The 11733-nt window shown below is 45.5% G+C and overlaps 1 protein-coding gene across 1 annotated transcript in view; it reads right to left on the minus strand.

Annotated features, from left to right (window-relative positions):
- The window catches only part of mmp28 (matrix metallopeptidase 28), a 38719-nt gene that overhangs the window by 15141 nt on the left and 11845 nt on the right, over window positions 1-11733 (minus strand). The window contains exons 4-5 of the mRNA XM_079514529.1: window positions 1116-1337; window positions 65-313 (exon numbers count right to left, since the gene is read on the minus strand). Coding sequence (XP_079370655.1) covers window positions 65-313; window positions 1116-1337 — 471 coding nt within the window. The remainder of the gene's footprint in view (window positions 1-64; window positions 314-1115; window positions 1338-11733) is intronic.

The following is an 11733-nucleotide window of genomic DNA, read 5'->3' on the forward strand; positions in this document are numbered from 1 at the left end:
CGCCCAGATTGGGGTTAAGTAAAACATGTGAGTATACTTTCTCCACCAGCGCAGTGCCACTCACCGTAGAGCTGTTGCACGGCGGTAACGTCGTCCCAGCTGAGCATGGCGCCGCGTCCTCCCAGCTTCCTGTAGTACGGGGACATGAGGGCCGAGCGGACCGGCGAGTGTTCGAGCCCCAGGGTGTGGCCCACCTCGTGGGCCACCACCGTGAACAGGTTGTGCCCCTTGTGGCCGTTCAGAGACCAGCGCTCCGCCATGTCGAAGTGAGCCTCGCCGCGGCACGGCAGGAAGGCGTGGGCCAGGGTGCCCCCTGGTGGACGGGAGGACAGGAAGTTTGTACGGATTCATGGTTTTTTTTCCGTCCTATACACAAACAATACATTCCTATTGACAATGAATGGAGAATTCACGTCATATGTGTGACGAGCAAATCGACATGTTACGTCATCATTGTGATTTTTGGACAAAAAAACTGTCTTGGCGTTATTGTCAGGGAGGTGTCTCTGTATCGTTTATGACAGTCAGTCACTGATTCTTCATAACCATATATGAAGAGAAACGGCCGGGATGATTTGTGACCAGTTTGACTGCCATCACGCAACATCCTGATTTTCATAAGAGGAGAACTACTTTTTTTAATCCAAAATGAGTTTATAGCACAGGCAGACTCTTCACATACTATAGCATGTCTGAAATAAGTGCTAAAATTGACATATGAAATATATGCTTAAACATGTAGCTAGGTGTAATGTTAGAGACCACAGAAGTGAACTTTTCAAGCCTGTTTTCTCAACTCGCTATTTCTCTGCAAGGCATTACTCTATAAGCCATATCTCCAAAACCGGTGGGTCAAACTGAACAACCCATGTGTCAATTTGAAGCTATGATTCCCTGCTTTCATATGACATGAAAAAAACGAAAATTCAAAAAAATCCAATGGCAGTCCCTCAGTCAAATTTGGACACATTCGGTTATCCCTATGGGGATTACAATGCAAATAAAAAGTACATGAACCTGTGGACTTAGCACCCTCTAGCGATATTGACGTCAAGACTTCGGTGCTCTATCAGGGCACAAAGAACTTAAGGTCGTCCATCTTCCTTCTTTCCTACCTGGGCCGTCGAAGGCGTTGCCGGCTCCGTCGTTGTGCTCTCCGTCGTAGAAGGCCAATCGGATGTCGGAGTGACCGTCCAGGATCTCCTGGAAGAGCAGGCCCGACACGTTGCTCCACAGCTGGAAGGCTGCCCGCACCGCTAGCCTCACCGGCCCCGGGGACAGCAGGCGAGGCCAGTTGACGATGCGGTAGGTCAGGTGACGCTTGTACCACTTCTCACCTGAGACACACAGAGAGAGAGAGAAAGAGATGGGTTAGTTTTAGTTAGTTTTGACCTTTTTTTTTGCCAGGTGAAGCATAGCCTATTGGTCTCTCGGGTTGGCTTTGAGGACCTATAGTCATGATTGGCTGCCCGAGTCTGAACCCATACTCTGAAACCTCCTAAAGCCTCCTAAACCCTGAAAGTGTGTGCATGCGGCTGCGCACCAGTGACACTTGGTGGTCAACAAACACTATTTCCGAGACAGACAGACAGACAGACAGACAGACAGACTCATCCAGGGACACACATATAGGAGTGGCTAGCACCACTCAAAAAACCCAGAAGAGATGCCTGGACTAATATGCGCTTTCTTGATGCCTCTTGACTGTTCTGTTCATATACCCATTGGCACCGCTCAAAAAGCGTTACTTTCCAGGACTCCAATTCAAGGATAGTCGCAGCTCTACTCGAAACTCAGAATATGGAGATAAGAGGTTTTTGCCTGACAACAAGGATGTGTTATTGTAGAACAGAACGTTTTGAACTGAGGACAGGACTCTTTCTTTAGACCATTCTATATATACCCATTGGCACCGCTCAAAAAGCGCTACTTTCCAGGACTCCAATTCAAGGATAGTCGCAGCTCTACTCGAAACTCAGAATATGGAGATAAGAGGTTTTTGCCTGACAACAAGGATGTGTTATTGAGAACAGAACGTTTTGAACTGAGGACAGGACTCTTTCTTTAGACCATTCTATATCAGTGGTTCTTAAACTATACTCCATGTCAAGGAGCTCCACGTTTAATTTGCCATCTCAAAATATTTAGTTCCAGGGACACCCCCCCAGAAGCAAAGATTTGAGTTGGGGAAAAAAAAGTTTGCTTTAGAAATATTTATTCAAATTTTTGCTCCAAATTTCATGATTTTTCAAAAAAATAGCTAAAGTATAAAATAACGGTTAAAAGCTTAAGGTGACACAGATGCGTTCCAGGTCTTATTGGGTTAGACTCAACACTGACGCTGATTGTAGCGCATGTGTTGTTTAAAGGAGAATTCCATACTAGAAGGCTTAATTTCTTACCTTTATTTGTAGTTGTTATTTTGTGCAAAAGCGCATTATTGGCTATTTCCCCTACCATAAGCCCTCAATGAATTGCATTGAATTGCATTGATTGAATGGGGCTATGGGATGCTTTTTTCCATCGCTCAAAAATCTTTTTGTATATATCCTCTCTTCATAATGTAAATAGTATCCCAAGTGGCACACTTTACTACTTGGAAGCGAATTAGCACTAAAACCCAACCCCAATTGAGGGCTTATGGTAGGGGAAATAGCCAATAATGCACTTTTGCACAAAATAACACCTAGACCTCTTTGGTGGGGACATAACAACTACAGATAAGGTAAGAAAGCCTTCTAGCATGGAATACTCCTTTATTGGGTTAGACTCAACACGGACACTGATATTAGCGCACGTGTTGTTTAATAAACACGGGCGGGCGTGCAGCGAGCCAGCCATCAACAGAACAACCTTTTTGAAGTCGACGTCAGCGGCTGAGTCACAGCTCTCCAAAATGATAGGATGCCGACCTCGTTATCTCACAGCTGCGTAAACTCAACCCACTGTATAGCTACACGTAATCAATTTGCTCCGACACGTGTTGCGCGGCGTCGTTGACTTAAGGGCGTATAATTACACGTTGTCCTCCGTAATAACACGCCGTGAAACCGCAAACAGCAAAAACCAACATTAACCCATTTTGACCTGAGATCAGATTCTAAAGATGTCTTCTACATCCTGACAGTTTTCTGAAAAAGCTATGTCTCTATGTCAGTCGTTCTTCGACTTTTCAAAAATAGCAGACCTACAAGCTCGTAGCGCGCCACTCGGTGGCGCGCTACGAGCTTGTAGATCTGCTATTTTTCAATAGCTAAAGCATAACATAATGCTAACACCAAAAGGGGTTCCCGCCCAAAATAGGTAAAAAAAAAAAGATCGGTCATGGCAGCAGAAATATGGAATATTTGTGACAGTGACCCAAAAAAAAGTGCAATTCAATCTATACATTTAAGAAAATGTTTACTTTAAAGATAATATAGTTGATAAATAATTATACAACATTATTATAAACCTTTTAAAATGTATTATCTCCACCACGTGATACAACCAAATGCCTTCCTTTAAGATAAAAAAAGGGCAGGCACTATGAGCTACGGCTTCAGCCTACACCTTTTCGATCCAAATATGTTCTGTAAAGTTTGTTGTAATTAACTGTATGCTTCAATGACTGAAATAACTATTCATTCATTCATTCATTCAAAACCCTCTGCGTTAGTTTAACTCCTAAAGAGTCTACATGTTAACTTGAACCAAACGGACCCCTTAATTTGGGTCCTTTTTTTGGGTGCTATTTGTCCACTCTTTAGGGAGGGGATGAGACTCGGGGAAGAGCGTAATCTCCCTGGTGTGTAGGTGGATTACCCTGGGTGGCGATAGTACAGGATGCTAAAGCAAACACACAAACACTCACTCGCACCGCCGTGCACACGTACACACGCGCACGCACACACATACAGGGCCACACGCGCACGTGCACTGCACACACACACAGGGCTACACTTCGGGAGACACGTTAGGAAACACAAAAAGAGAGCCGTGCGGCTAAACATCAACAACGTCCAGACAGGCCGGCTGCCTGTCAGGAAACGCTCATCAGATAGGATTTATTATACAGCAGACATACAAAATGGTTGTCCTCCATGTTGGACAGACAAGTCTTCATGACTGTGACTGTGTCTCTCTGGTTGTCCTCCATGTTGGACAGACAAGTCTTCATGACTGTGTCTCTCTGGTTGTCCTCCATGTTGGACAGACAAGTCTTCATGACTGTGTCTCTCTGGTTGTCCTCCATATTGGACAGACAAGTCTTCATGACTGTGTCTCTCTGGTTGTCTCAGCCCAGTGTAGGAATAGAGCATTCACGAGAGTGTAACAAATGGAACCAAATGGACCCTTATTATTACAGGTCTGTAACTCTGAGAGTGTAACAAATGGAACCAAATGGACCCTTATTACAGGTCTGTAACTCTGAGAGTGTAACAAATGGAAACAAATGGACCCTTATTGTCTCCACCAGGCCGAAGGCATGGGGAGAGAGTATGTTTTGCACTCCGTCCGTGTGTGTGTGCGTCCGTCCTTCCTTCCTTCCTTCCGTCCGTCTGTTACCAGCTAATCTCCGCCACCGTTGGCCCGATCCATGCCAAACTTTGCACACACACTCCCTGGATGCCAACGACGAACCTCTGCCCCAAATATTCCTCAACGGCCTGTTATAGCGCCACCATGAGGCCGTTTTAGGCAAAACACATTTCTGTAGATTACTCGTACACATTTTATCCATACATCTCCATAGTCATGTGATCAACATGGATCTGCACCATTTCCCATCTTCCATCCTGTTTGGCTAAGATTGGCTTCCAAAGCTCACATGATTGGTCCGTTTCGAACAAAATGCCACAACTCACAAACACAGTGTGCAATTTCTGTGAAATTATACACGCACATTTCCACTCGGCCGAGGACGACATGCCACTATTTTTTCCCCAAAATCAGCCTCACGGTGGCGCTATAACAGGCCAATTCCTGTTTTTAGCTATAACTGCATCGATCTGTATACAACTTATCTATGCGCACTCCCTAGAGGCCATGGAAAAACATTGTCCCTGCATCCCTCCACATCTGCCGGTTATAGCGCCACCATGAGGCCGATTTCTGCAAAACATATTGCTTATGTTAGTCGCACAGATTTCATCCAAATGTCATGCAAATCGGTACACATGATCTCTGTACTCATGAGATCAAGACGAGTCTGTTGGATTTCTCAGATTCTACACTGATTGGCTAACATTGCCTTCCGAAATTTTCAGGAGTGGCCCGTTTTGTACAAAATGCTGCACATGTCCTGCTCATCCAGAATTCTATCCTCATGCTATGAGTGATCTGGCTCTCATTTCCTCAACAAAATGAAGAAAATTGTTGCAAAAAACCATGTTTATATTACTCCTAAACATTTTGCCAAACATCTCACACAGTCCTATCCTCCTGGTGGAGACCTGTGCCCAGAAGGGCACTTTTTCTAGTTACAGGTCTGTAACTCTGAGAGTGTAAGAAATGGAACCACATTTGGTTCCATGTGTACACCGCTCTCAGAGTATACACATGGAAACAAATCTACACAATAAAGTGTATAGATTGGAGTCCCAGAGACCAACAAAATAAATCAGTGGATGAGTGTCGGTGTCCCATGTCAAAGATCACTAGCTGATTTTGAAATCTAGACTCAATGTCCCAGAATGCTCCTCGGCCCATTAACCCCATCATGAACTCCTAGCACCGTGGTTTTCAAAGTGGGGTCTATGGGGACCCCCAGGGGTCCCTGGGGGGGTTACCAATAAACAAAAACCTCCAGATTTACATCTTTAAGAGGTTAAACAGCGAGGGAAGATGGACAGCTTTATGTGGTTGGTGAGATATGATGTTTTCTCTCCGTAATTCACGCTAAACAAGAGGACAGCGTTACACTGACTTATAGTGTGAGAAATAATGATGTTCTGCCTCAGCAAGCACCACCCTGGGGACCCTGGAGACCCTGCAGGAACCATGTGCGTGTATACCTTAGAGTATATATGAATAGAGACGGCACCCGGAGGAAACCCTGAGGCGAAATGGACATAGTGGCCGAATTTGGTATTGCAGCGCTGGGCCAAACTCATGAACGTGCTGTGCTGGTCCGTTGACTATCATTGCGCACGTTCATGATGACACGTGAACGCTGTTTCAGTGCAATGACAGTCAACGGCCAGCGCGTTCATGAGTTTGGCCCAATCAATCCCAGAATGCAATCTGTTCCTACTACCCGCAACTTAATGCAAGTGGATGGGAGGAGACATCCGGTGCCGTCTCTATTAATATATACTCTAAGGTGTATACACGCTGAGGAAGGCTCGACGCCGAAACGCGTCCGTGTTTTGTCTGTCTGTCTTTTTTTCACTGACGGAAAGTAAATGGAAAGTAAATGAAAACTAAGCTATGATGACTAGACTAAAACTAAGACTAAATATACTGACAATTTCGTCAACATATTAAAACTAGACTAAAATGTTAGTTAGGGACTAGTGGACAAGAGATCCAGTATAAGTAATTTTACACTTGGTTACATGCAATGCATGCAACGCATGCAACGCATCGCGCTGCGCCGCGTTGTGAGCTTGTAGATCTGCTATTTTCAGCAAGAGTAAAATCAGTCATCAGACGGCATCAATTAAGGCCCGACAAAATACATCTCAGTCGACTAAATCAACTGCAAATTTAAAAATAATGACTAAAACTAAATTAAGTTTCAGTCCAAAGACTATGACTAAACTAAAATAGAAATGTGCTGCCAAATAAAAAACAACACTGTGCACAATGCAATAAATGCAACAATGCAATAAACCTTGAATGGACTTCGGAGTGCTGGTTATCTCTCTTTTACAGCGATTATTCTGCATTCTTCGGTAATCTGCATTTTTTTGGACTGAGAGTGCTCGTTTTTTCCCTTCTTCTAAGAATCATGTGCTGTGCCAGCAAGGCATGGTCGCGTGCGTGCGTTGCGTGCGTGCGTGCGTACGCACGTGTGCGTGCCGTGTGTGTGAGCAAACTTATAATGCCACAGAAAAGTTAAAAACTGTCTGAGGTGTTCACATGAACCTGAGTAGATGTCGATAAAATGACCTTTTTTAAGTGAAAATATATTTAACCCATTTTATTGCACTTAACCCAAAATGGGTTAAGTGCAGTACTTAAGTAAATGTACTTAAGTTACTTTCCGCCAATGTACTCACGCACAGAAACCAAACTAGACCTGGCAGGAATCATCCAATACTCGCAGAAAGGGTTTTGTTCCATGGATGTAATCCAGGGGTGCCCACACTTTTTTGACTTGAGGTCTACTTTTAAAATTGCCAGCTCAAGGTGATCTACCAACCAAAAGATAATTATCCCTTTGCTTAAAATACTCAAAATATGTACCTATATGGCGAATAAATAAATAACATTAAGGCATTAGGACTTTCAAAATCTAGGTTTCAAAATCAATTCTATTTATTTATCTTTTCAGTTTCCCCGCATTGCAAAGAAGAGACTTAATTTCTGACTTTTTCGGATTTTCTGGCCTGTTAACATTTTCATAGACCTGGTTGCTTGTTTCTCTCTCAGTCACGAAATGTGGCAACCGTCAAAGCTAGTCCTAGTTTGTTTTGGTTGTGATGCATGGATGATGGCATCATGATGCTACCGCACAGACCACACAGAGACTACCGTGGAGGCGCGGACCCCCACGCAGACTATCGCGGACCCCCACGCAGACTATCGCGGACCTCCGCGGGGGTCCGCGCCGACCTCCGTGGGGGTCCGCGTCGACCTCCGCGGGGGTCCGTGCCGACCTCCGCTTCTTTGCCGCGCGCATCTTGCTATATGAACAATGATGGATAGATATCCTTTTAATTTGTTTGTTTAACAACAGAACAGACCCGACGTTCTCCTTCAAAGCCACCGGCGCGCCGCCGCCTGCCCGAGGCGAGGATTGTTTTTCTTTTTTTCTTTTTTCATGGCAAGGCCAAGCGGTCTACCTGCGCAGCGCTTGCGATCGACTGGTCGACCGCGATCGACGTAATGGGCACCCCTGTACGTATTCAGGTCTTTGACACTGATGGATTACATTGTAATCCATCAGTGTCAAAGACCTGAATACGTACAAAGAATACTTGAACAATATACCTCATAATAGTCATTAACCCATTTAGACCCGAGGACGATTCTACAAATGCCTTCTAAATTTAAACAGTTTTCTGAAAAACCCATGTTTCTATGACAGCGGTTCTCAAACATTTTCATGTCAAGGACGCCCAAAAATATGTAATTGGCTGCCAACTCCATCTGAAAATATGTTGTTCCAGGGACCCCCAGAAGCAAAGATTTGAGTTAAAAACGTTCACTATGAAAGAATATAATTTTCTCGATTTTTCAAAAATAGCAGACCTACAAGCTATGAGCTTGTAGATATGCTATTTTTCAATAGCTAAAGTATAACATCATGCTTTCTGCAAATAAAAATTAAGTTACAAAAAAAAACACCAAAAGGGGTTGATTTGATGTCCGGGCCATACCCACAATACATCTTTGTATGCTAGATGACTTTCCAACTATGGGAAAACACGTGACGCGTGAAACACGTGATCAAAGCAACGTTCCACCCCCTTTATTTTCGTGGGGGTGGTTATCTATCTCTCGCCGGGGGCCGCCGGTTCACTGGGGGCAGGCTAGTCAGTCGGCGCTAACACCGTGGCGACACTATCGAGTCCCAGAGGCCTTCAATCCCCGACCCCCAGTTTTGCTGTCCCTGTCCCTGGGTCCCTGTCCCAGATTTCCCATGGTCCGCTGGAGTAGTGGAACCGTTATCTGAGCCATGAAACAGCCCCCCCACCCAGCAGTTGTCGGCTGAGAACGGCGATGTAGACGGACAACGGTATATCCTTCCGATCTGTTCAGTGAACATATATTCATATATATTGTCGCATCACAGTATTACAAGTAAAATGATGCATCTTTTCCGCCGTTTTGTTGTTTCGCCCTGCTGCTGTACAGGGCAGTACGGAGTTCTGTGTCAGGCATGCCCAAATATGGAGTGTCGTGATGTCAGTAGGCTACACACCATCCAATAAAATAATGGACGTTGATGTGGACAAAGTATTGAAAACCAGTGATTTTCACAGCACAGCCGTCCATCAGGTCAGTCAATCAATCAATCAATCAATCAATCAATCAATCAAATAAATCAATCAACCAACCATACTCTCTTTTACAGTGAATATTCGTTATTCTCCATAGGGAAATGATACTTCCGCGAACCCCTTGGAACCAGGGGATGAGCGAGTGACGTCTCAGGAGGGACTTCGGCGCTCTATTGTGTTGCTGTTCAGATCTTTTAGTGGGTTTTTTCTTTCCCGTAATTTAACGTCCTACTTGATCACTCTATACAGCATCAAACAGAAGCATCAAAAGTAGCAGATCTACAAGCTCTGACGCTTTGGACGCTTTTGAACTTGAACTCCTGAAAAGTAACAGTGCAGGACACGAGGTTTCCACCCAACAGATACCATTTCACAACAGTATAGGCTAAACATGCGGAGTGATAGTCTCTCTCTCTCTCTCTCTCCCCCCCCCCCCCCCCCAGACCTCCACCAGAGGGTAAGTAAGGGGTCCCCGAGGATGCGAAGAAGGCAGGAAGTCAGATACTGAAGACATTCCATGACTTCCCTTATGGAAGCAATTAGCATTAAAGCAGTGGTTGGTGCATTCGTATAGTGTGCGTGTGCGTGTGTGTGTGCGTGTGCGCGTGTCATGGCCGGATTAACCATAGGCCGCTAGATGCAGCTGCACCGGGGCACTTGGCAAGGAGGGGCACCATGGCAAAATAAAATAAAATGTAGGGGCGCTAGCCCCTCCTATATACAGAGGGGGGCCCAATTTATATAGTAAAATCAATGTTAATTTAACTCTTGCGAGTTACAGACCCATAAGGGTCCATTTAGTTCCTAACTATCTATCATTTAGCTGGGGGACCCCCTGGAGCTCCCTCAAGGACCCCTAGGGGTCTCCGGACCACACTTTGAGAACCAATGATATGCAGCAGGGAAAAAAAGGAAAAAAATGGGATGCAGCAATGAATGTTATGCAGGATCAGGGTCTCGCACACACACACACACACACACACCCACACCCACACACACACACACACACACACACACACACACACACACACACACACACACCTTATCATGGACATGGGTGATGGAATGCCAGCTCTGTAAATATCAGAAGGAACTGAAGGGTTTCGATCAGATTCCTGTAGCTGTAGCTACAGCCAAGCAGTACATTTACTTAAGTACTGTACTTAAGTACAATTTCTTACTCAAACACACCACATCAACGGATATTCTAAACCAAAACTGTAATGGCCTCTGGCCTGAAGGAGGGAACGGGATCCACTATTAGAGAGATCCCTTTACCTCTGATGTTGGGGGGGGGGGGGATATGTCTGGGACGGGAACAATGACATGTCAGCAAGCTACAGCCAGACAGACAGTAACCTCACGTCACCAGGGCTTTCCACCTCGGAGGAAAGCCTGCGGTCTGTGTTCCAAAATCGCTGTGTGAACCGGTCTGGATGGTAATTTACGTCATGTTGTAGTATAGTCATCAGGCAGGAAACCTGCACAAGGCGGAATAAGAAGGACCCATTCATTCATAGTTCTGATTCCGCCTTGTGGTTTCCCATGCCTGAGGACTACAAATCATTGACTACAACAGAAAAGTTACCATCCGCTCCCGAACGGGTCATAAACCCGAAATGGAATGCTGCCCAGGCTAGCTAGACAGTAGCAGTGCATCCAGTCAGTCAGTTATTCAGCTAGCCAATTAGCTAGTCAGTCAGTCATCCATCCATCCATCCATCTTCAACCGCTTATCTGTAGTCGGGTCGCAAGGGGCAACAGCTCCACCAGAGAGAGCTCCAGACTTCCCTCTCCAGAGCAACATTAGTGACTTCATTCTCTGGGAACCCTAACCTCATCCGGAGGTCTCCTCCTAGTGGGACGTGCATCGAGGACCTCCCTATAGGGAGACGCTCGAGAGGCATCCTAACCAGATGCCCGAACCACCTAAGCTGGCTCCTTTCCAGGAGGAGAAGCAGCAAACTACTACTACTGCAAGTCTCTCTCGCGTGACTGAACTTCTCACCCTATCTCTAAAGGGAGATGCCAGCCACCCGTCTGAGTAAACTCATTTCGGCCGCTAGTATCTGCAACCTTATTCTTTTGGTCATGAACCACACTTCATGACCATAGGTGAGAGTATAGGAAGGAAGATTGCTCGGTATAGACAGAACGCTTTTTGCCTTCTGGCTCAGCGTCTGTAAAGCGACTTTGCGAACACTCACTGGCCACAGAGACAGATAGATACGCCAGTCCAGACAGAGAGAGAGAGAGAGAGAGAGAGAGAGAGAGAGAGAGACAGAGACAGAGACAGAGACAGAGACAGAGACAGACAGACAGACAGACAGACAGACAGTGATGGGTTTGTTTACCCAGGTAGCAGATGGAACACATCAGGTACTGACACGCGGCAAAAACATGCATGGTCTACTGTTTGCTACATTCCCAATACATGAGACTATCTCTGCAGTGACAGCAAGGAATGCAGACACTATACACACTGTCTCTACACGCTGAATGACTCCCACAGCAATGACTGGAGAGAGAGAGAGAGAGAGAGAGAGAGAGAGAGAGAGAGAGAGAGAGAGAGAGAGAGAGA

This window comes from Electrona antarctica (assembly GCF_951216825.1).
Source record: "Electrona antarctica genome assembly, chromosome: 11".
In the NCBI taxonomy this organism is placed as follows: domain Eukaryota; kingdom Metazoa; phylum Chordata; class Actinopteri; order Myctophiformes; family Myctophidae; genus Electrona; species Electrona antarctica.